Here is a 21,560-nt window from a genome sequence, read left to right on the forward strand (position 1 = left end):
ACTCAAAAAAATTAATCGCAATTAATCGCAGTTTTAAATCGCACTGTTAAACAATAGAATACCAATTGAAATGTATTAAATATTTGGGATGTTTTTCTACATTTTCATATATATTGTATTCGGTGTTGTAATTGAAATCAAACTGTATATTATTTTTGATTACAAGTACTTGCACTGTAAAAATGATAAACAAAAGAAATAGTATTTTTCGGTTCACCTCATACAAGTACTGTAGTGCAATCTCTTTGTTGTGAAAGTATAACTTACAAATGTAAGCGAGGGAACAGTCCCGCTATTGTGGGGAACTTTCCTGACTTCTGCACTACCCCGGTGAAGTGGGCTAGCGAAAGGATCTGAGTCCTCGCTCCCACTTCCTTTACCCAGTGGTCTCCCTGCCCTTGAGGACTCCCCTTCCACTTTCCTGTCTGGCAGAGTCCTCGTAACCCCAACAAGGCTGGGCCCAGGATTCCTGGGGGGCTCGACCCCCAACCCTGCTGTGGTCACCTAGGACAGGGGCTAGGATGTCCCCACTCGGGGGTACTCTCTCTGGACTGGTCACTTCTCTGACCCACTGACCATGACACAAGTTAAAGCAAATGCAAGTTATTTAATCGACAATTAATTTTAAAAAGAATAAGGAAAAATGGGAAAGGTTAAAGGAAACACATCAACCCGCTCTGTGGCAGGGAACATCACAAACAGTGTCTCTGGAACGTCAGGGCAGTTCACAGTCTGTTCCTTGTAAGTCTCAGGCCCTGGCTGTGCTGCAGGGATGCTGTGGGTTGGACACTCACTCTGGTGGTGGCCAGACGCTCTCAGGCTCTAGGTGGCAGGGCCCTTCTTCCCAGCGTCGCCCCTGCCCTGTCGGGGTTACCAATCCTCCCCGAGTCTGGCCTGCAGAGCCTCCTGGCTGAGGTGTCTCCCTGTGCTGGGCCCGCTGCCCAGGGTCCCCCTCGGTCTCCCCAGCTGCTCACCGCACCCAGCTCCAGACTGCTCCAGCCCCAGCTGCACCACTTTGTCTCTGCACTGCTGCTGCTCTGCCTCCAGGTCCCTGGGCTGCTTCTTTGGCCCCTCTGCCTCTGGTTGCTGCAGCTCTGCTCCCAGGACAGGTCTGCTGACTGCTCCCAGCACTGACCTGCTTCCTGGGCTGCTTTTCTGGACCCTCTAGCTCTGGTTGCTGCAGCTCTGCTCCTAGGGCAAGTCTGCTCTCTCTGGTCTGTGCCTCTGGCTTTGGGGCTGCAGCTCTGCTCCCAGGACAGGGTCTGCTCTCTCTGGATCTGGCACAGCTCTGCTCCCCAGCTTAGCTTGGGCCCCTGCTTTCTCCTTAGCTCGGCCCCACTCTGTCTGACCCAGGCAATTCCAGCTCACATGAAGGACAGGCCCTCCATAGCCTCCTGACTCCCTGATTAGCCTGCCCGCCCTGTCATTCAGGCTGACCTGGAGCATTGGCCTCTCCCCATTGTTCCTGGGGGCTGTCAGTCTCAGGGTCCTCATTCCCCATCCACCCTTCCCCCTTTTAGTACTGGGAACAAAACACCCCCTCTGAATGTTAGTAAGGGGGCAACAGTCACCTTACACAAATGTAGATTTTTTTGTTTGTTACATAACTGCACTCAAAAACAAAAGAATGTAAAATGTCAGAGCCTACAAGTCCACTCAGTCCTACTTGTTCAGCCAATTGCTAAGACAAACAAGTTTGTTTACATTTACAGGAGATAATGCTGCCCTCTTCTTATTTACAATGTCACCAGAAAGTGAGAACAGGTATTTGCATGGTACTTTTGTAGCCAGCTGTGATAAATGGGAGGAGTGGGGGGAGGTAGCTCCCTTTTTTGGGCACCCAGCCAGCCAGTTAGCTATAAAATCCCTCTGGGTGACTGTTCTCTGCTTGCTTTACCTGTAAAGCATTAATAAAGTCCCCCAGGTAAAAGAAAGAGAGTGGGCACCTGACCAAAAGAGCCAATGGGAAGGCTAGAACTTTTTAAAATCCGGGGGAAAAACTACCCCTTTGTGTCTCTGTTGTTCTCTGGAAAAGAGGGGAACAGGGAGCAGTTATGCTATGAGAAGCTTTAAGCCAGGTATGATCATAAATCATCAGATCATACCTAGAACTACTATTTGGAACTCCCAAATGTGTAAGTAGATTAGGAATGTTTAGAAAGATGCAATTAGATTTATTTCTGTTTATTTCCTATGGCTAAGTGGACTCCTCTGTGCTAACCCTCTGTTTGCTTGTAACCTTTAAGCTGAACCCCCAAGAAAGCTATTTTGGGTGCTTAATTTTTGGAATTGCTCTTTTAAAATCTAGCAAAAGCCTAAGTTCCAGATGTATTTTCTTTCTTTTTGTTTTTAATAAAATTTACCTTTTTTAAGAACACGATTGGATTTTTGGTGTCCTAAGAGGTTTGTGCACATGTTGTTTAATTAGCTGGTGACAACAGCTGATTTATTTTTTTTTCTTTCTTAGCTCTTCCCTGGAGGGGAGGGGTGAAAGGGCTTGAGGGTACCCCACAGGAAGGAATTCCCAAGTGCGCCTTCCTAGGTTCCAAAAGGGGGTTTTGCACTTGAGTGGTGGCAGCATCTACCCATCCAAGGTCAGAGAGAAGCTGTAAACTTGGGAGTTTAATACAAGCCTGGAGTGGCAAGTATTAATTTTTAAAAATTCTTGCAGGCCCCCACCTCCTGCACTCAAAGTGCCAGAGTGGGGAATCAGCCTTGAACAGCAGCATTGCAAGGTATATATGTGCCAGCTATGCTAAACATTTATATGCTCCTTCATACTTCTGCCACCATTCCAGAGGACATGCTTCCCTGCTGATGACGCTCATTAAAAAATGTTAATTACATTTGTGACTGAACTCCTTGGGGGGGAAAAAGTATATTCCTCCTGTTCTGTTTTACCCTCATTCTGCCATATATTTCATGTTATAGCAGTCTTGGATGATGACCCAGCACATGTTGTTAATTTTAAGAACTCTCTCACAGCAGACTTGACAAAATGCAAAAAAGGTACCAATGTGAGATTTCTAAAGATAGCTACAGCACTTGACCCAAGGTTTAAGAATCTGAAGTGCCTTCCAAAATCTGCGAGGGATGAGATGTGGTGCATGCTTTTAGTAATCTTAAAAGAGCAACACTCGGATGCAGAAACTACAGAACCTGAACCACCAAAAAGGAAAATCAACCTTCTGCTGGTGGCATCTGACTCAGATGATGAAAATGAACATGCGTCAGTCCGCACTGCTTTGGATCGTTATTGAGCAGAACCTGTCATCAGCATGGACTCATGTCCTCTGGAAAGGTGACTGAAGCATGAAGGGACACATAAATCTTTAGCGCCTCTGGCACATAAATACTTTGCGATACCGGCTACAACAGTGCCATGTGAACGCCTGTTCTCACGTTCAGGTGACATTATAAACAAGAAGTGGGCAACATTATCTCCCGCGAATGTAAACACACTTGTTTTTCTGAGCGATTGGCTGAACAAGAAGTAGGACTGAGTGGATTTGCAGGCTCTAAAATTTTACATTGTTTTATTTTTGAATGCAGGTTTTTTTGTACATAATTCTACATTTGTAACTTCAACTTTCACAGTAAAGAGATTGCACTACAGTACTTGTATTAGGTGATTTGAAAAATACTATTTTGTTTTTTTACAGTGAAAATACTTGTAATCAAAAATATAAAGTGAGCACTGTACACTTTGTATTCTGTGTTGTAATGGAAATCAATATATTTGAAAATGTAAAAACATGAAAAAATGTTTAAATAAATGGTATTCTATTATTGTTTAACAGTGCGATGAATCGTGATTAGGTTTTTTTTTATTGCTTGACAGCCCTAGTATTCAGTAATTCCTTGTGGTAGGGGACACAGAGGCAATGAGTTTCTTCAGACACAGAACAAAATTTCAGGGCTAATAGCCATTCGGTGTGGGGGGGAAATCGCAGCTCCCACTCAGGTTCCCATAACTGTGTGTAAGTAAGTCAAACCTCTCCTAAGATGCAGTGGGAGGTGGGATTTATAGCTGGATGGGCTGTATCCCTGCATACGCCAAAGCTCTGTGGCCAGATGTTCCGACCACGGTGACACATACCAAGCCTCAGACAAGATCCTGGCTCTCCCATTGGCTAGAGTTGTCTCTATCAGCTCTTTCGTGTCCTGAAAGCTGTGGTCAGTGACTTGTTTCTGAAACTTCTGTGGGGAGAGGGGGAAGCCACATAAAGGCCTGGATCCTGCAGCAAGGTTTCTGTACAGCAACACCGGAAACCCCAAAAATGAGCCAAGGACAATGAAAGCCATGCCTTGGGGGCAAAGCTGGTGAATGGCTGGCTAGAGCCAGGCTCGGAGAAGGAGATTCCCTGCCCTGCTCCGCCCCCAACCCGCCCCTTCCTGTTACGAACAAGTCAGGGTAGCCTGAGCTCTTTGAGGAAGTGGCGTGGGAGATGGGCCAAAGGTGCCACAATGGGGTGACACTGTAAACAGAGGCTGGCACAGAAGGTGCTTTCCCTGTGGGAGTGCTAGGAACTGCATGGCTGCCTATTAGCTTGCAAGTGGCTTTTAAGTTATTTGGCTCTATAGAGCCCTAACTGGCCTGGGACCTGCCTATTTGTGATGCCTCCACCCCAGGCCACAGAGACAGTCACCAGAGGCACTTGAGCTACATTCCTCTGGATTTAAAGGCGGGGGACTGCTAGCAGTAGGGTGCTCTCTGCGAGTGGCCTTCAGCTTTGGACCCAACTCCACTCTTGGTCTGACAGAGCCCTGGGGTTGTTGATCTTTCAGGGTGTGCCGCAAACCAGGCCATTTACTACAGTTTTTGGTAAAGGAGCTGTGTGTGGGGGGAGGCAGAGTTTGCTGCTAGTTTTAGAATTTGCATCTGTAGCCTGTCAAAGGGGCTGGTTTTAAGCCTTTTTTTGCCAGTAGGCTATAAATAATCCCTGGGGGATGCCAGCAGAGCTGCTTTCCCCTGGACTCATGTCAGTCACCTGGCAGCAGATTAAAGACTATGTGAGCCAATCACTAGAAATGGACACACAAAAATACTGTGGGCAGACGTCACATCAAACCTTATTCTTGCTCCTCGAGCCAAACTCCTCTCCCTGCACCAACCATTCGCTCAGCGCTAAGAGGTTCCTGTAGGGACAGTGTGGGACCTGGCCTGAAGTAAATTATGTTGGGGACAGAGTACAGAGAGTGCTGGAAACACAGCCTTAACGGGTAATTCTACCCTGAACTGAGGGGTTTCAGAGACAAGGCCCCTGGGTTTTAGTGGCGAAGCATCAGGTGCTGCTCTAGTGCCCATCGCCAGGGTATGGAAGTGCTGGATCACTAGGTCATAAATTGTTTTCCGTCAGCATTGGGCTGTAGCGTCTTCTGCCAGCTGGGCTCGAAGGGCATCCCCAGGAATCAATCCCCCCTAGGGCGACCAGACAGCAAGTGTGAAAAATTGGGACAGGGTGTGTGTGTGTGTGTTTGTGTGTGTGTGTGTGGGGGGGTAATAGGCTTTTATATAAGAAAAAGCCTATAAAAATCAGGACATCTGGTCACCCCAATCCCCCCAGTCCGTTATCCCTGCACAGACTCAGCAAGGGCAGCGGCACAGATGGGGGAAAAGGATGCTGGGGTTAACCACAATGAACTGGGTAGGAAAGACCAAGTTGCTCTTGAGCCTGTCCACAGCAGGGTCTGCCAGCCACACGCATTGTGCCATGGAGGGATTCTGTGGTGGGCAGCAGTGAGAAATCATCTGCTGATGCGAACAATGTAGCAGCCTGGGGGGTGGAGGAACCTCCTGCTCTTCCTTCCACCCTTTCATAGAATATCAGGGTTGGAAGGGACCTCAGGTCATCTAGTCCAACCCCCTGCTCAAAGCAGGGCCAATCCCCAGTTTTTGACCCAGATCCCTAAATGGCCCCCTCAAGGATTGAACTCACAACCCTGGGTTCAGCAGGCCAATGCTCAAACCACTGAGCTATCCTTCACCCACTGTGTCCTGTGCTCTGGTGGGCAAGTGAGGAGCTTTGGGAGGTGCTGAGCCCCTCGGGAAGATGGTGGCATGGGAAGTACCGCTACTGATGGGAGATGCTGTAGCCAGTTGAGAGCTCAGACCAAAGGGACAGGAGGCTCAGTTGATGAGGCGGGCAGCCTCTGGGTGATGAGAGCCTGTAGCCACGAGTCCTCAGCCAGCCAGAACCTGCCCAGGATGGTAGCTGAATAGAGACACAAGTTTGTCTTGATGGGGCCCAGGACAGAGCCACTGCTGTGGGGAAGCGCAGCTCAGAGGGCTCAGCTGCAGCATGTCCCCCGGTCCTGGGTCACTGCCACTGGGGGTGGCTGTAACAAGAATCGGGAAGCCTGCGTGGCTCACAGGAGCAGTGATTTCAGCACTGCTCAGGCCAGGCTCTGCCTTGTGTGACACAGAAGCTGCAGCAAAACAGCAGCAGGAAAACATGGCCCGGGAGCTGGGAGTTGAGAGTTGAATCCCTTACCATGGGACCAGTGTCCTCTCCCCTCGGGTCCCCGCTGTTAGCGAGGGCAGAGGGGAACGGGACCCAACCTGCACTTGGTAACAAAGGCTGGGCCAGAGGCTGGTTGGGGCAGGAGAGGTGAGGTGAGGTGAGGGGCCATACCAGGTGGCAGAAGCAGGGTCTGGGGGTGGGGGGAGGAAGGGCCAAATGGGGCAGGAGAAGCAGGGCTGGGGTGGGGATGGAGCAGCAGAGGCAGGGATGGGGGGTGGGCGGGGGAAGGCAGGGCCAGATGAGGCAGAAGGAGCAGGGATGGGGGTGGGGATGGAGCCGCAGAGGCAGGGATGGGGGGTGGGGGGAGGTAGGGCCAGATGGGGCAGGAGAAGCAGGGCTGGGGTGGGGGTGGGGATGGAGAGGCAGCGGCAGGGCCAGAGGGCTGTACTAAGCAGGCAGTGAGTGCTGCAGCAAGGGCAGAGTTTACAACCTGCTGATCTCAGCTCTTGTTCTGCTGAGTGGGGCCCTCCCAGCTGCCTGGCCAGCCGACTCTAGCTCTTTGACCCAGTGCGATGGGGAAGGTGGGGTGGGGGAGCTCATTGAGTCCAGGAGCCAGCCCCACACATGCAGCCCCGACAAAGGAGATAATGACGCCAGCCTATGTCACATGCTGTGGCCAGCCGTGGGGGTGAGGGACAACCACAGCCTTCCTCTTCTGGAGCGGCTCCCAACCCAGCCCAAGGCTCCCATTCTGCCACTGTGAAAAGAACAGCGCTAGCAGCGACCCTGAGCCCAGAGCAGCCTGGGGTGAGCACCCTCTGCCTGCTGCACCCAACTAGCAGGGCTGCTCAGGCCCGGCTTTGCAATGGGACAGCCCAGACGGAGGGGAGCAGGACCCTGCTTGCCAAGCCACCCTCTCCTAAACTGCCAAGGGTGCCACAGCCTCACAGGGCTGCCCTTAGGAAGAGCCAGTGTCTCTACACAGACAGCACCAGGCCCAGAGACGTGCCCGTGCTCCAGACCTGGGGACTGGCAAAGGAGGCACGGGTGTCCACCTGTGCTGCCATTGCCCTGTCGCTTGGCAGCAGTGAGGGGCATTTGTCTTCCAACCAAACTGGAGGCCTGAGCCCAGGAGACAGGCCTGGCTGGGCCTCCCGTCCCCTCCCAGAGCTCTGTGATAATCCACATCAACCCAGGAAGCCTTTGGCCGAATGCCTTGTTCTGCAGGGCTGAGGAGAGCGTGCACTGAAGTGCACCCAAGGCATTCAGGGGCGAGCACAGCCTGACTGTGCCAGCCCCATGGCCAGGCATCTCCTCCAACTCAATGGATGCTGTGTTGTCTGTCACATCTGCCAGTTTCCAGACCCCTGTTCGCGTTCCAGCTGCTGGGTGCGCTGTCAGACGTACCCCCTCACACACTGCTTCAATTGCTCGGATTACAACTCTTGGCCAGCCCCATTGCTCACATGATGCCCCCCTTGCTGTGCTCCGCACCTAGTCCCACAGTCGTCCAGTGGTACAGTTATTGTTCCCTCTTGGGAGCTGGTCCATTCTCCCAGGGAGAGAGCCAGCCCAGGATCACTTTGACTGTCCATTTTGAAGACTTAGCTCCACTCCCATCTCCTGGTGCTGACCAGTTCTCAGTGACTTTTGCAACAGCCTTGTCAGGGGGCAGCAAGGCCTGCCTTGGGAAAGGTGTCCTCTAAGGTGGGGTGCCTACGTGGCAAGCCCTAGGGTTCTGCAGCGCTCATGGCACTAGGCGAAATCAACAGGCATTACAGAGATTCAGCCCCTCAGAGAAGCAGGCCACAGCTGTCTTGAGTTGGGCACCCAAACATAGGTCCAAGTTCACTGGCCAATCCCCCCCAGCCCCAAGGCTGACCGTGACTGAGACACAATGAGTGATCTGGGGCTAGTCACATTTTCCAGCTCACTCCTTATTTTATCTCCTCCTCGCACACGCTCACCTGGCACCTCCTGCTGTTCGGCAGCCAGCTCCCTTTTGCAGGTGCTGAGTGCAGTGCCCCGACTGACCAGAAAGGAGGGCTGCTGAGCACAGGAAGCTCTTCCCCCACCTGGAGCTGCGCATGCTGACTCCCTCCCTGCCACAGCGGGACACGTGCAGTTGCAGAGGAGGAGCAGCCGTTTGTTGCTCCCCATTCTGTGCCTCTGTTCAAAGTTTGCATGGAAAACACCTGCCCTTATTGCCCACCCCGCCCTATGTAATTGGCAGGCAAATGCACCACTGCTTGCAGTGTGGGCTGCTGGGAAGAGATGGTGTATTTGCTCTAGGAGCCATGTACTCTGAAAGCAGCTAGGTAACAAAGGAGCAGAACAAAGGGTGGCTGAATGCCAGGGGTCAGAGTCCAAGCACAGACCTTGGGTCAAATTCAGAGACGGTGTAAGAGGGCACAGCTCCCACTGACTTCACTGGGCCTGGGCCTGCTCCTAACAGAACTGGATGTGGCCCCAACGGCACTGAAGGGAAGGACAAGCCAGCAGACTGCACGCTGTGGATCTGTCTCTGTGCCTCTGAGCCCGTCTGCCCTGCCCCAGCAGAGGGGCCAGGAACCACAGCCAAACTCACTTCCCTGAGCATGCCCGCTGGCTGCTGAAGTGTTGCTGGGCTGCTGCCTTGGCAGTGGCTCACGTGCTGATGTCCCCAGCGCTGCAGGGAGGCACAGCAGAGCCCTTGTTCTCTGGCTTAGCACCGTACTGGCTGCCTGCTCCTGGGATGATGGAATGGAACTTGGCTGTGGCTCTCGCTTGCGCCGGCTCCTGTTTGCCTTGCAGGCTACGCTGATTCCCACCCTCTGAGTTTTCCCTTCCCCAGGCGAGGCAAGGCCAGAACGCCTCCAGGGGGATTTGAGCCCCAGCTCAGAGCTGGTCTCGTCACTGCCAAACGAACCCACATTGAGAGCAGGACCAAAGAATAGGAAGAGCCTGTGTCACTGATCTCAGGGAGGAGCACAGCACCAGCTAACTTTAACAGCACCCCCCCACACACACATTAACCTCAGGCCCTGTAAATGACCTCCAAGTGGACCCCACAAATCCACCCGCAGCCGTGAACATGAGTGATGCCAACCCAGCCTGAAAACAGGTCCAGGAAAAGTCCCATCCCCCAACATTGCATGACAGAGCCTTGTCTAGAGCTGGCCCGGGTGGGCTCAGGCTCCTAGCCTCAGCAGCGGCATCTTATCCTTCTGGCTCCACCAAGTCCTTGTTGCCAACGGAAACTTCATCACCCTGACCCATCCTGGGATTACGGCCTGAACCCCTTCCCCAGTGACCATGTGCTCAAGTGCATCATATGGGGTCCCTCACTGCCCTGCTTTACCGGGTCTGGACTGGTGTGCTGTGAGAATGTGCCTCCCAGCCCCTCCCCCCGCCCACTAATGCCCGAGTCAGGCATCAGCAATGGAGGTAAACCCTGGAGCAGCCAGGGATTAGCTAAATAGATAACACTGAGCCACCATGGAGAGCCAGCTCAGGCACACCGGCTCCTTTGGCCTGGGGGGATTGAAGGGGAACCCAGCACTAGAACAGCAGGGGTTTCAGGCTGGGTTTGAGGGTCATCGGCAGATGGGTGTGGGGGAAGCGCCCTGGGCTGGAGTAGCCAAGGGCTGTGGGGGCTGAAGGGCATCAGCAAGCCTAGAGGCAGGGGGAACTTGGCCAACTCCTGCCTGTGCTGTGGTTGTCTAGCCAGCACTATTAGCTCCCCAGGGTATCTCAAGTGCCCCCTGCTCCCTCCTAGCCCCAGCGCCTCTTCCTGGGGCCGTGTGCGCAGGGATCCTTCCTCTTCCCTCCAGGGACTCTGCTGTTCTGCTCATTTCACAGCAGTGAGGGCCTTTAGCAGAAATAAGAAGTGAAAGCGGAATGAGGGGATTCTGCTTCGCCTTTTCCCTGGGGGTCTTAGTCAAACCAGCTCTGGCCGAGGTGTCACTTCCCTCTCCTGCGGGGAAGAGGCCTGAGCTCTGGGGTCAGGCTTCGACACTCACACAGGATGGGATGGGGACCCCTTACAGGGACACAGAACAGCAGGAAATCCCTTCTGTTTGTAGGCCCTGCAATTATTCCAGGGGGAGGAGCAGCAACATGCTCCTTTGGCCTGAGCTCTTGATACAGGCTTCCAAGTAAGTGTCCGACCACCAGCACTGAGCGTGGGTGTGGGTGGGTGTTTACACACGTACCTGGGAGGGGGGCTGTCCCTGGGCTATCTGTGCACTGCACCTGTAAGGGGAGAGGATTCTCCCTGCCCCAGGTTGTAGTTCCATGTAGATGCAGAAGGGTGCAGTGAATAGCCACTACCCCCCGCCCCCCTTCCCCGGGAGAGACTTTATATTCTTCCTTACCCTGTCGCCCAGACTGCCACTCATCTGCCACTTGTGAACGGGGGCAGTAACAAAGGCATCTGGCAGGCAGGCCCCGGGTACAGTGTCACTGGGGTCCAGGGAGGCACACCTGTGCTAGCTCAGGGAACACTAGCAGGGAAGACCCAGACCCTGGGTGCGTACTCAGGCTGCCCGCCCTCGCTGGAGTCCCTGCCAGGGTTACCGCTGCTGGCCGGGACGTGTGGTGGCCCGGGGCCAGGCTACCCGCTGGGCAGGGCGCCCGCTCCCCCCTACGGTGCAGCCCCTCGGTGCCATGCCCCAGGCTGTCTCGGGCGCTGGGCGCGGTCCGGGGGCCAGTCCCGAGGGGGGTCGACGCGCGCTCCGGGTGGGCGCCAGGGGCGGGGCTGGGCGGAGCCCGGGGCGGGGCGGGGCGGCGATGAATGGAGCGGGCTCGCCAGCCCGGCCGGCGGCGCGATGATCGCGGTGTCTATCCCCGCGGTGGGGCCGGGGGCCGAGCCCGAGCCGAGCCCGGAGAAGACGCACACGGTGAGGGGGCCGAGCTGCTCCGGTCCGGCCCGGGGGATCCCGGGCTGCGCTGGCTCCTTTCCCCGGTTCCCAGCCGCTACGCCCGGTCCCCTTGGCCCGGGCTGCGTCGCCCTGGGGCACCCGGGCTGCGTCGCCCTGGGGCACCCGGGCTGCGTCGCCCTGGGGCACCCGGGCTGAGCCCGGCGCCCACGTGCGGCCCGCGGCTGAGGGGCCCGGCGAGGAGGGCTCCGGCGCCCGGCTCAGCCCGCCCGGGACCGCACCTGGCTGCGGGGAGCTGGCCTGGGGTCGCGGAGGTGGCGCTGCGGGTCCAGGGCCGAGTCGCTGCGGCCCGTGAGCGGACCCCGCAGGTGCCGAGTCCCGGGGCCGGGGCCCGGCGCAGGCCAGGTCCGCAGCCAGGTCCCGTCACGCCGGGACCTCGCTGCCCTCAGCCGGGGCGGGTCGGGGAGCCGGGGCGAGCCTCCGGCCGGGGGATCCGAGGGTGCCCTGGGGCCAGCAGCCAAGGAGCCTGAAGTGGGACACAAGTCGGAGGGGGGGGGACATGGAGACGCCAGAGCTTCTCCCTTCGCCTAGTGCCCGGGCTCCCGGCCCCGTTAATGAGTAACAGAAATCCGAGTTGGGCTTGTTCCGCCCTGTGGCGGGACCAGCCCGCCCGCCGCGGCTGGCCCAGGGCTCACCTGGCTCCTGCTGCCGGGGCGCGGGGTTTGTGGCAACTTCTCCCGGCGCAGGAAATTCTTTATAACCCGCTTCAGGTTCTGCCCTGGTGGCGGTGGGGGAGGGGCCGTGGCAATGCGGCTGCAAAGTGCCCCCCCCGGGAGACAAACCCCGCTGGAGAGATCAGAGGGCTGGAGGAGGAGGAGCCAGGTCCGTAATTAGCGGTTCCCATCCGACAGCTGCTCAGACCCCTCCGCAGGGAGAGTCTCAGCCAGTTAATAGTAAAGGAGCGACCCATGGCTTTTTCTCCCTCTCTGAGGCACTAGAGATCCTCCTCCCCCCGGGGGGCTCCGTGAGCCAGGGCCTGTCCCACCCCCCCTTGCTGGCACTCTCAGCAGTCCCCAGGGCCGTGCTGTCCCAGCCCTCTCCTGCCCAGCGGGGTGAGAGTTGTGTGTGTTTGCCAGCCTAGGTGCTGCTTTCCCGGGGTCTGACTTGGGGGTCTCTGCAGGAGCCAGGTGCAGCACTGCAGCTGGCTGGGGGCTCAGGAGCTGTGGCTTGTGGGTTGACCCCTCCCCTCCCCCCGCCGTTCAGCAGCCTGTAAAAGCTACAGGGCTTGGGGCTGGCCTGTGGCATAAGCACCAGTCCCTGTCTGGTTATAAACATGCCAGTCCTCTGTAGGACAGAGAAAGGGTTAAACCCTTCCCATAACTCCTTCATAGCTCATCCCTCTGCATGGGAGGGCAATGGAGCAGGATGAAGCCAAGACCCAGAGAAGGGCCCCCACCAGGCCCTTCTATGGCATCAGTCAGCAGCCTGTCATCATCTCCTCCCTGCTCCAACCACACTGATAAGGTGGGACTGTCAAAAATTGCCAATGCCGACTATATTTCAAGTTGTCATGGCGGGGTATTGGGAAAAGTTTTCAATTAGCAATAATCATGCCTTGGATTAACCTCATTGGCTACGATACTGCCACTGCAAAACTCCCTGGCCTGCATGGCTGACTGGCAGCAGCGCAGCCTGGGCTGGGGATTTTAGTTCACTTTCTCTCTGTTCCTTCCTCTCTCCTGCAGCCCTAAGCCTGAGGAGTCTGCGCTGGCCTATGGGCTCCCTGCCTTCCCCAGGAGAGCAGGCTGCAGAAGAAGCCCCATGTGGTGCCAGCCAATATACTCAATATTATCCCAACTGGCTGATTCGACAGCCCCTCCCCAGCTCTGACCCCAGCCAGTGGCTGTCTGTCTGCCCAGCTATTAAACATTCCCCCCTTCACTTCCTGCAGCTAGGGAAGGCAAGTGATCAAACTTCCCCTCCTGCCTACACTATCTGGGCCTGCTCTGCTTTGCAGTCCCCTGTGTCCCGGGTCAGCATCAGGCTGAGAGTAGAGGGCAGATGGATGCAGGATCCAGGAATGGTCTCACTAGTGCTGTGTGTAGAGGCAATACCACTCCTGCTGTTCCCCTGCTTATAAATCCATGGAGCACACTAGCTGTCTTAGCTACAGTGTCCTTCTCTGCCTGCCCAAGCCCTGTTTATGCTGGGTCAGTCTCCCTTCGTGTCCTGCTTCTGCTGGAGAGCCTCACCCTGACGTGACCGGCAACAGGGTCTGCCTCGCTGCACCTGTGCTTGGCCAGCAGCCCAGCACTGGGTGTCGACCTGAGGGACTTCCCCTGTCTTGCTCCCCGCATAGGCATGAGCAGGTCACCACACCCCTGACATGCACCAGGCACGTCTTCTCCTCTGGGCACCACATGGAGGCTGGGGGTCTGTGAGCTGGTCCCAGCTAGTTGATTGAGAGATTGGATGAGGAAGGACTGAGGATCCCCCGGTGCTTGCCCTGTGTGTGTGTGTGTGGGGAGAGCTGAAGGGCCCCTGCGGGAATTCTAGATGTTGAACGCTCCCCTGACTGGCTGCCCAGGCCTGGTTTGAAAGTCACTCGCAGAAGATGAGGCTGCTGTGAGCCATCTAGGCTGGGTGCTGGCTGGAATTTGATTTGTGTTGCTATGGGGCACTGAGTAATTATGTACCGTCATGGCTGGGGAGGCCATGGCCAGATCCTGCCTGGCTCATTTAATTGTCCTCTGTGCCAGGGCTCTGGTGAGGGGTTTCAGAGTCCTGTCCTGCTGTGTTGGGCAGTGACCAGACCCCATCCAGGGCAACTGTCCAGCCAGAGAGCCAATTCCAACCCTCAAGCAGGAGCGTGTGCGACCTGCTGCATTCCTGTGAGCTGCGTCCAACACTAGGAGGAGCGAAATGAACGCACAAGGGGTGTGAGCATGGTGCAGGCAAACTCACTGCCGGGCCCCAAGAAGAGCCTTGCTGCATTAGCTTGGCTCTCCCACCACCGGGTGTCAGATGGATGCGTGCACACACAATGTGCAATTGTGCAATCTTGATCAGATTTCATGCGCTAAACGGAGATAAACATGGCCAGCCCTCAGATGGGGAAACCTCCGCGCTGCCATGGTATCGATGCTCACTTTGGTGCCTTGTGTGAGGCTATGGGGTGCTACGCTGCTGGAGGGGCCATATTCCAATGTGAGGCAGTGCTGACAGCTGATCATTAATGATCGGTCCCACTCTTTGACAGGTGGGTGCTAAGCCTAGTGGTCTGGCCCAATTCCTAGCTATGTCCTGCCTACACCCAGCCTCCTTGCAGTGCCAGCTGGCTGCAGTTCTTCATGTGCTACCCTAGCGTGACTCTGATGTAGCTGTGCACTGCTCAGGCAGAGCATGCGCCACCCTACACGTGACGGTGGCAGCATCTCCTGTGCGTAGGGTTTGGTAGGATGGGAGATGCGCTAGATTCCTGAGCTCAGGGAGCTGAGCCGTGCTGGCCTGTCATTTGCATGAGGCATTTCAGACAGTTTTCAGATGCTAAGGATGGCAGTGCTGTGCCCTGCAAGAGGGGAGTGTCTCTAGCCACACTGCTCCCCTCCTGGCTGGAGCCAGAGCCTGCTCTGAAAGAGCCTTTTGTGACTCTGTTTTCACACGTGCAGTGCATTCTGGGAGAGGGAACACGACTGCTTTAGCTGCTAAGCAAACACTGCAGTTTCACAGCCCTGTGAGCAGTTGCCCGACCGGAGGGCTATGGGGAAGCAATGTCCCTTCTCCAGTTCGGGCAGCTGGGGAGAGGGGGCTGGGGTGTACTGGGAAGGGTGTGCTCTTATTGCGTATTTCTGCTCTAAGGGTGGGGCCTGGCAGGCCCGTCTCACGTCTCTCCTGTGCCCTTGCAGGTGTTTACGGTGGAGGTCCTGTGCAATGGCCGGAAACATATCCTTGAGAAGCGCTACAGCGAGTTCCATGCCCTGCATAAAAGGGTGAGGGCCGGCCGGGCAAGCAGCTGGAATGGGGAACAGGGCTTAACTCCACGTTATCCACAGCAAACCCCGGGGAACTGATCTTTCCACTGCCACAGGGCTCAGCTGCTGCCTTTGGGGAATTCATCCCTGCAAACGTGTGCTGAATGGTAACACTTCCTCCACACGTGTGTCGCCAGCTGTTAGTCTGTCTCCCTGCCCATGTTCTGCTCCTCTGGGGTATGCTCGCGGATTGGGCACATGCCAGTTACAAGGGAAGCCACGTCCCTGCCCACAGCTCTGTGTGACTGGAACGGGGAGATAGGATAACATGGACCTCTGTGTAGTTCTCTTCCCTGCACTGGACTGTGCCTGCCCTTCAGCCAGCACCAGATTAAGGCCTGGGCAGCATCGGCCTGCACTGAGTTGTTTACTCGCCCTCTGTTTACTCCGCCTTCTTTTTTTTTTTTTAATTTTATTTAAAGGGGCTTGAAAATATGGCGGAGTGTAATTGACATGGCGACACCTGCCTGAACCTGGGCTCGTTGCTGTGAGAAGGGGACCTGCGTTATCTCACTGGGGTGTTCATGCAAAACCCCTCAGGGTCTTACCAGCACCACCCTGATAGAGGATCCTGGCAGGAGGGGAGGAATGCAGGGGCTCACCCAAGCAGCTGAGGTGTAATATTGGAGAGGGTGGGGCATACTGCCACCCCTGCTGGTGCTGGGGAGAGAAGAGACCTTTGCAGCTCCTGAGGGGGTTCAGTGCTGTTGTGTGTCAGAGAGGGGAGGGGTCCTCATGCCATGGTGTGGCTGGGGCCAGGGTCTTGCCTGCATGGTGTGGAGCATGGATCCCCAGAGCAGAGCCTCTAGCCCAGGGCCCCACAGGACCCTGGCGTCCTGTGGCTCCAAGCAGCAGGTGGGCTGTGACTTGGTCTGATAGTAATGCCACGTTCTGCCCTAGATAAAGAAGATGTGCAAGGTCCCAGATTTCCCCCCCAAGCGAGTCCCCAACTGGATATCGAAGGTGCAGGAGCAGCGGCGGCAGGGCCTGGAGGTTTACATTCAGGTAGGATGTTTCCCTGCAGCCCACGCCTGGGACTCTGCCACTGGTGACTCCTGGGCTGGGTTTGAGCCCCCTGGAGTGGATTTGGGCTTGCTCCCTTAGAAAGGCCCAACGTGTTTTTTGTTGGGGTGTCCTGCCACCAGGGGGCAAGGGGCTCTGGTAAGGTCTAACCTGCCCCCTGTGTTTGCTGCAGGGTGTCCTGTACTACAACAAGGAGCTGCCTAAGGAACTGCTGGACTTCCTGAAGCTCAGGCACTTTCAGCAGGATGCCAAGGCCAGCAGCCTGGAGTGAGTATCCTGAGGCCTGGGGCACCCACTGGTGGAAGCCAAGGTCTCCTATGAACTTGGGACATCAGGGAGCTCAAGCGATTCCTTGGTGCCCTCCCTGGGCATGGGAGGGGCTGGTGGGGTTAGTGTTCATGTGAGGCAGCACTGCCTAGTGGCTGGAGCCACTAGCTTCTAATCCCACCTCTGCCAGTGACTTGCTAGTGACCCTGGAAAGGTACCATCCCCTCTCAAATGCTGTTTCCCCACCTGAGAAATGTGGCTAACTGCTCATGCTCCCTGGGAGGGACCAGAGAGGGACAATGTGTTACAATGGGGATTTCTTCTTTTGTTTGCCCGGCCTCTCACCTGTGCAGCAGAGCAGTTCTGTGCCTTTCCAGCAGGGGGCTGTCCTAGCAGCCCTGCCCTTAGTGCACCAGTACAGGGCTCATCAGCTGCAGCTCTTAGCAGCTATTGAACTGTGTTTGCCGACCCAGGGCAGACTTAAATTCAGGCAACTACGGCCTGTGTGCAAACTCGGCCATAGATGACATGAACCCGGTCCCTGATGTCTTCAAGGTAGTATGTCCCTCCCTCAGCTCTGCCTAACATATAGGAGAGGGGAGCACCTGTCTCCCCCCACCACAAAGGGCCTGGGCCCTTCACTCCCCTGGCTCTGTTTTCTTGCAGCTCCCTGTGTGACTTAATCTGAGGAGGGAGAAGTTGCCCTTCTGCCTCCTCCCAGTGCTAGTGGTGGGGCTTTGCTCCAGCTGCAGGGGGCTGGCGGCAGGGCTTCCAGTTGCTGGCCAACCTCCTCAAGCTCTGGATGGGGTTCCTAGCTTGTGGGCTCGTTGCCAGAGACCCCTCCCGCCTGCGCTGGCCTTATCTCTGCTAGCTGGGCCACCTGCAGGGCAAGGGCACCCCCTGGTGGCTGGCTGCTTCTAGAGAAATTCTCCCAGCAGTGGAGGCTCAGCTGCCTTGTCAAACGGCTTGGAGTTATTGTCCCCCCCACCCTCCACTGGTTCAGCTGAAAGAAACAGCCCCACCTTCCAACTGCTTTGTCGAGATCCCTGTGGGTAAGGGAATCCCCTGCTATCTGGGAGAGCCGATATGCTGACAGGGAGCCTGCGCCCCCCAGCAGCCTTGTCCTCCCCCCTCTACCCCCAATGGCGGAAGATGGACTGCACTAAGGAGCCCCCTTATAGAGCAAAAGAGAATCTGCCCTGGATCCACAGGCACAGGAGAGCCCCACTGGGCACGAGCGAACCTGTGCCCCCTGCCCAATCCCATCCTGTTGGGCGAGGACCCACCTTGCCAGGACCCAGGCACTGGAGAGGCAGTGTGGGGGCAGTCTGTCAGGCTGCTCTCACTAGCCACTCATGTCACTGCCCAAGAAGGAGCCAGGTCCTCATCTGCCTCTCTCATTGCAGCCACGGCTTCCTGCTCTCCCACCGGCCGGTTATGATCTTCTACAAAGATCCCTACGTGCTCCCCTCCTCCACAGGTAAGGCAGGGGGCACTGGGGTCCTGGGGCAGGCGATGCAAGGAAAATGTTGTGTCCTGGGCTGAAGGCATGGATTCCTCTGCTCCTGGGCAGGCTGCTGCCAATGGCCTCTTCTGAGTGTTCGCCGCTCCCAAAGGAATGCTGGCATCCTGCAAGCTGGTTCCCTTTACAAAGGAGGGGTGTCCTGTGAGGTGCTGCCCCTCTGCTCATCTTCTCTTACCTTTGTAGCAAAACTGCCCCTTGGCAGTGAACTTGGCCAGTGCCTGAGACTTAAACCCTACAACTGCTCCCTGCACAGTGGCCGTTCAGTGTTACTGGGAGCAGAGCAGGACCCACCTGCTTTCCCAAAAGGCACATTTCACAAAACCAAGAGCAACAAAGGTCTCAATGGGGCCTGAACTCTTTCCCCTCTTGTGCAGTCCAGCTGCTGCAGCCTGGCAGGAACGTCTTCAGGAGAAAAGAGATTTTTCTAACCACCCGAAGCCCACCCCCTGCCCCATCCTTCCCTAGAAGGCTGGGAAGAGGGCAAAGGCCCTGGTGAGAAGATGTAAAAACAAAGTTTGCTGCCCACAGCTGCACTGTCCAGAACAATGGCCTGGGGCTGTTGAGGTTTTAAGGGGAAGTTTTTGCCAAATTTTGCAGTGGGGTCTATTCTGCTGCCCTAATCCTCCCCCCCCCAGTTGTTTCAGAAGTATGCAATACTCTTATTTCCTACCATGCAGTGCTGCAGGCTGCTGTTAGACATGCTCTACTTGGGTGTGAAGTGCTTTTGCATATAGTGATGGGGCTAATATGTGTCCTGGGGGTACCATACAGCCTAGAACCTGGCTCAGCTTGTAAAGGGCTTCTTAGAGCCCTTGAGCCCAGCTGGGCCAGTGGGGCGGATGGAATAGGTTAGCTGCAGTTCATTCGGCCGTCTCTCCCTTCCAAGGGGATCTGATGTCCTGCAGCCCTGTCTGGTCAGCAAGGCTGGAAACTGGAACAGTGGGCAGCTGTTGGGCTGTCATCTGGTTCTGAATCTTAATGTAAGAGGGTGTGGAGCTGAATCTGGTATCCAGTCCCCCTTTAATTCCTGCAGGCTAGATCGCTGCAGTGGGACTGGAACCCTGCAGGACCTGCTGCTGTAATAGCAGGAATGAGATTTAAAAAAAAAATCCCCTGCAGAGCTCTGCTCCCAGAGTCTGGTCTAGTTCCAGTCTTCCTGCTGCTACTGAGAAACAGCTGTGCTTTTAACCCCTTTCCTCTCCTGTTTTGCAGAGCTGCTGCCAGACATAGTTCTGAGTGGTGTGTTACAAGGCTTCTACCGACCAGCAAGCTCCTGCTGGGGGAAGGCAGCCCTAAAGTGCTTGGTGGGGCCCCACATGCTTAGCCAGCATGGCTCATGAGGGTATTCTCCACTGCTCGGGCTTCACCAGCACCATTACTGGAGGGGGAGCACTGCTTGGTTGTCTCATTTAGGGATCGCTCCTGTATCTCAGTGGCTGTACCTTCCCTTCTCCTGGGATTTGTTCCTGCCCTCCGCACACAAGGGGTGATGGACAAAATGGGGAGCTGCTGCTGAGCCTGGGGGCAGGTGCTTCACACACATGGAGGTTGGGCTGAAAGCTCCTGGGGGACTGTTCTCATTGAGCACTTGTAATGAACAGGACAGCTGTCAGGCCAGACCCTAACTGCTCCACCAGTGCCATCTCTGGCCACAGCTCCAAAAAGCAAGAGAGGCCAGAGCCACAGCAAGCGGAAATGCTGCTACCTGCACTCTGGCTGGGGAGGGGCAGTGCCTTATGCCAACCGCAGCAGCTCCTGCCAGGCTAGATGGAGCCTATGGGGGGAGGAGGTGGTGTCCCAGACCCATGTAGAGCCCCCCAGGGGAAGGGCTGGCCTCCTGCAGGATAAAGGGAGCTGTGCAGATGTGTATTGGCAATAAATCACTCGGGTCTGGTTTGGAGATGGCTGCTGTGCTGTGTTTATCTGGGCCTAAGGCCTATAAAGAGCTGTGTCCTGGGTGTGACATGCCCTGTTTGGCCTCTCAGCCAATGGGTGAAAGAGGACAAAAGCCTAGTTGCAACTATTGGATGTTCTCATGAACAAGGTCAGTCAGCCTCACCTCAGTCCCTGGAAAAACCATGGAGCAGGTCCTCAAGGGATCCATTCTGAAGCACTTAAAGGAGAGGAAAGTGATCAGGAACTGTCAGCATGGATTCACCAAGGGCAAGTCATGCCTGACTAATCTAATTGCCTTCTATGACGAGATAACTAGCTCTGTGGATGAACGGAAAGCAGTGGACATGTTGTTCCTTGACTTTAGCAAAGCTTTTGACAGTCTCCCACAGTATTCTCGCCAGCAAGTTAAAGAAGGTTGGGCTGGATGAATGGACTATAAGGTGGATAGAAAGCTGGCTAGATTGTCGGGCTCAACGGGTAGTGATCAGTGGCTCCATGTGTAGTTGGCAGCCAGTATCAAGTAGAGTGCCCCAGGGGTTGGTCCTGGGGCCGGTTTTGTTCAATATCTTCATAAATGATCGGGAGGATGGTGTGGATTGCACCCTCAGCAAGTTTGCAGATGACACTAAACTGGGAGGAGTGGTAGATACGCTGGAGGGTAGGGATAGGATACAGAGGGACCTAGACAAATTGGAGGATTGAGCCAAGAGAAATCTGATGAGGTTCAGCAAGGACAAGTGCAGAGTCCTGCACTTAGGATGGAGGAATCCAATGCACTGCTACAGACTAGGGACCGAATGGCTAGGCAGCAGTTCTCCAGAAAAGGACCTAGGGGTTACAGTGGACGACAAGTTGGATATGAGTCAGTGTGCCCTTGTTGCCAAGAAGGATAATAGCATTTTGGGGTATATAAGTAGGGGCACTGCCAGCAGATCGAGGGACATGATTGTTCCCCTCTATTTGACAGTGGTGAGGCCTCATCTGGAGTACTGTGTCCAGTTTTGGGCCCCACACTACAAGAAGGATGTGGACAAATTGGAAAGAGTCCAGCAGAGGGCAACAAAAATGATTAGGGGACTGGAACACATGACTTTGAGGAGAGGCTGAGAGAACTGGGGATGTTTAGTCTTCAGAAGAGAAGAATGAGGGGGGATTTGATAGCTGCTTCCAAAGAAGATGGCTCTAGACTGTTCTCAGTGGTAGCAGATGACAGAACAAGGAGTAATGGTCTCAAGTTGCAGTGGGGGAGATTTAGGTTGGATATCAGGAAAATCTTTTTCACTATGAGGGTGGTGAAACACTGGAATGCGTTACCTAGGGAGGTGGTGGAATCTCCTTCCTTAGAAGTTTTTAAGGTCAGGCTTGACAAAGCCCTGGCTGGGATGATTTAGTCGGGGATTGGTCCTGCTTTGAGCAGGGGGTTGGACTAGATGACCTCCTGAGGTCCCTTCCAACCCAGATATTCTATGATTTTAAGGTACTGGGCAGAGCTCCA

The 21,560-nt window shown here is 55.4% G+C and overlaps 1 protein-coding gene and 1 pseudogene across 2 annotated transcripts; one reads left to right on the forward strand and one right to left on the reverse strand.

Moving 5' to 3' along the window:
- Positions 1-11,235: 11,235 nt before the first annotated feature.
- On the forward strand, positions 11,236-20,056 carry SNX22 (sorting nexin 22). Of its 2 annotated transcripts, none has more exons than XM_073363205.1 (6): positions 11,236-11,344; positions 15,229-15,312; positions 16,255-16,359; positions 16,550-16,644; positions 18,051-18,124; positions 19,382-20,056. In XM_073363205.1, exons 1-6 carry the CDS (start codon positions 11,273-11,275, stop codon positions 19,507-19,509), a joined length of 558 nt encoding a protein of 185 aa, XP_073219306.1. In that variant the 5' UTR covers positions 11,236-11,272; the 3' UTR covers positions 19,510-20,056. The 2 variants fall into 2 exon arrangements, with proteins under 2 accessions (XP_073219306.1, XP_073219305.1); XM_073363204.1 differs by lacking the exon at positions 11,236-11,344 and adding an exon at positions 11,951-12,205.
- LOC140895208 (U4 spliceosomal RNA) lies at positions 12,823-12,982 on the reverse strand (annotated as a pseudogene).
- Positions 20,057-21,560: the final 1,504 nt, after the last annotated feature.

The sequence above is a fragment of the Lepidochelys kempii genome, chromosome 10 (assembly GCF_965140265.1).
Source record: "Lepidochelys kempii isolate rLepKem1 chromosome 10, rLepKem1.hap2, whole genome shotgun sequence".
Taxonomy (NCBI): Eukaryota; Metazoa; Chordata; order Testudines; family Cheloniidae; genus Lepidochelys; species Lepidochelys kempii.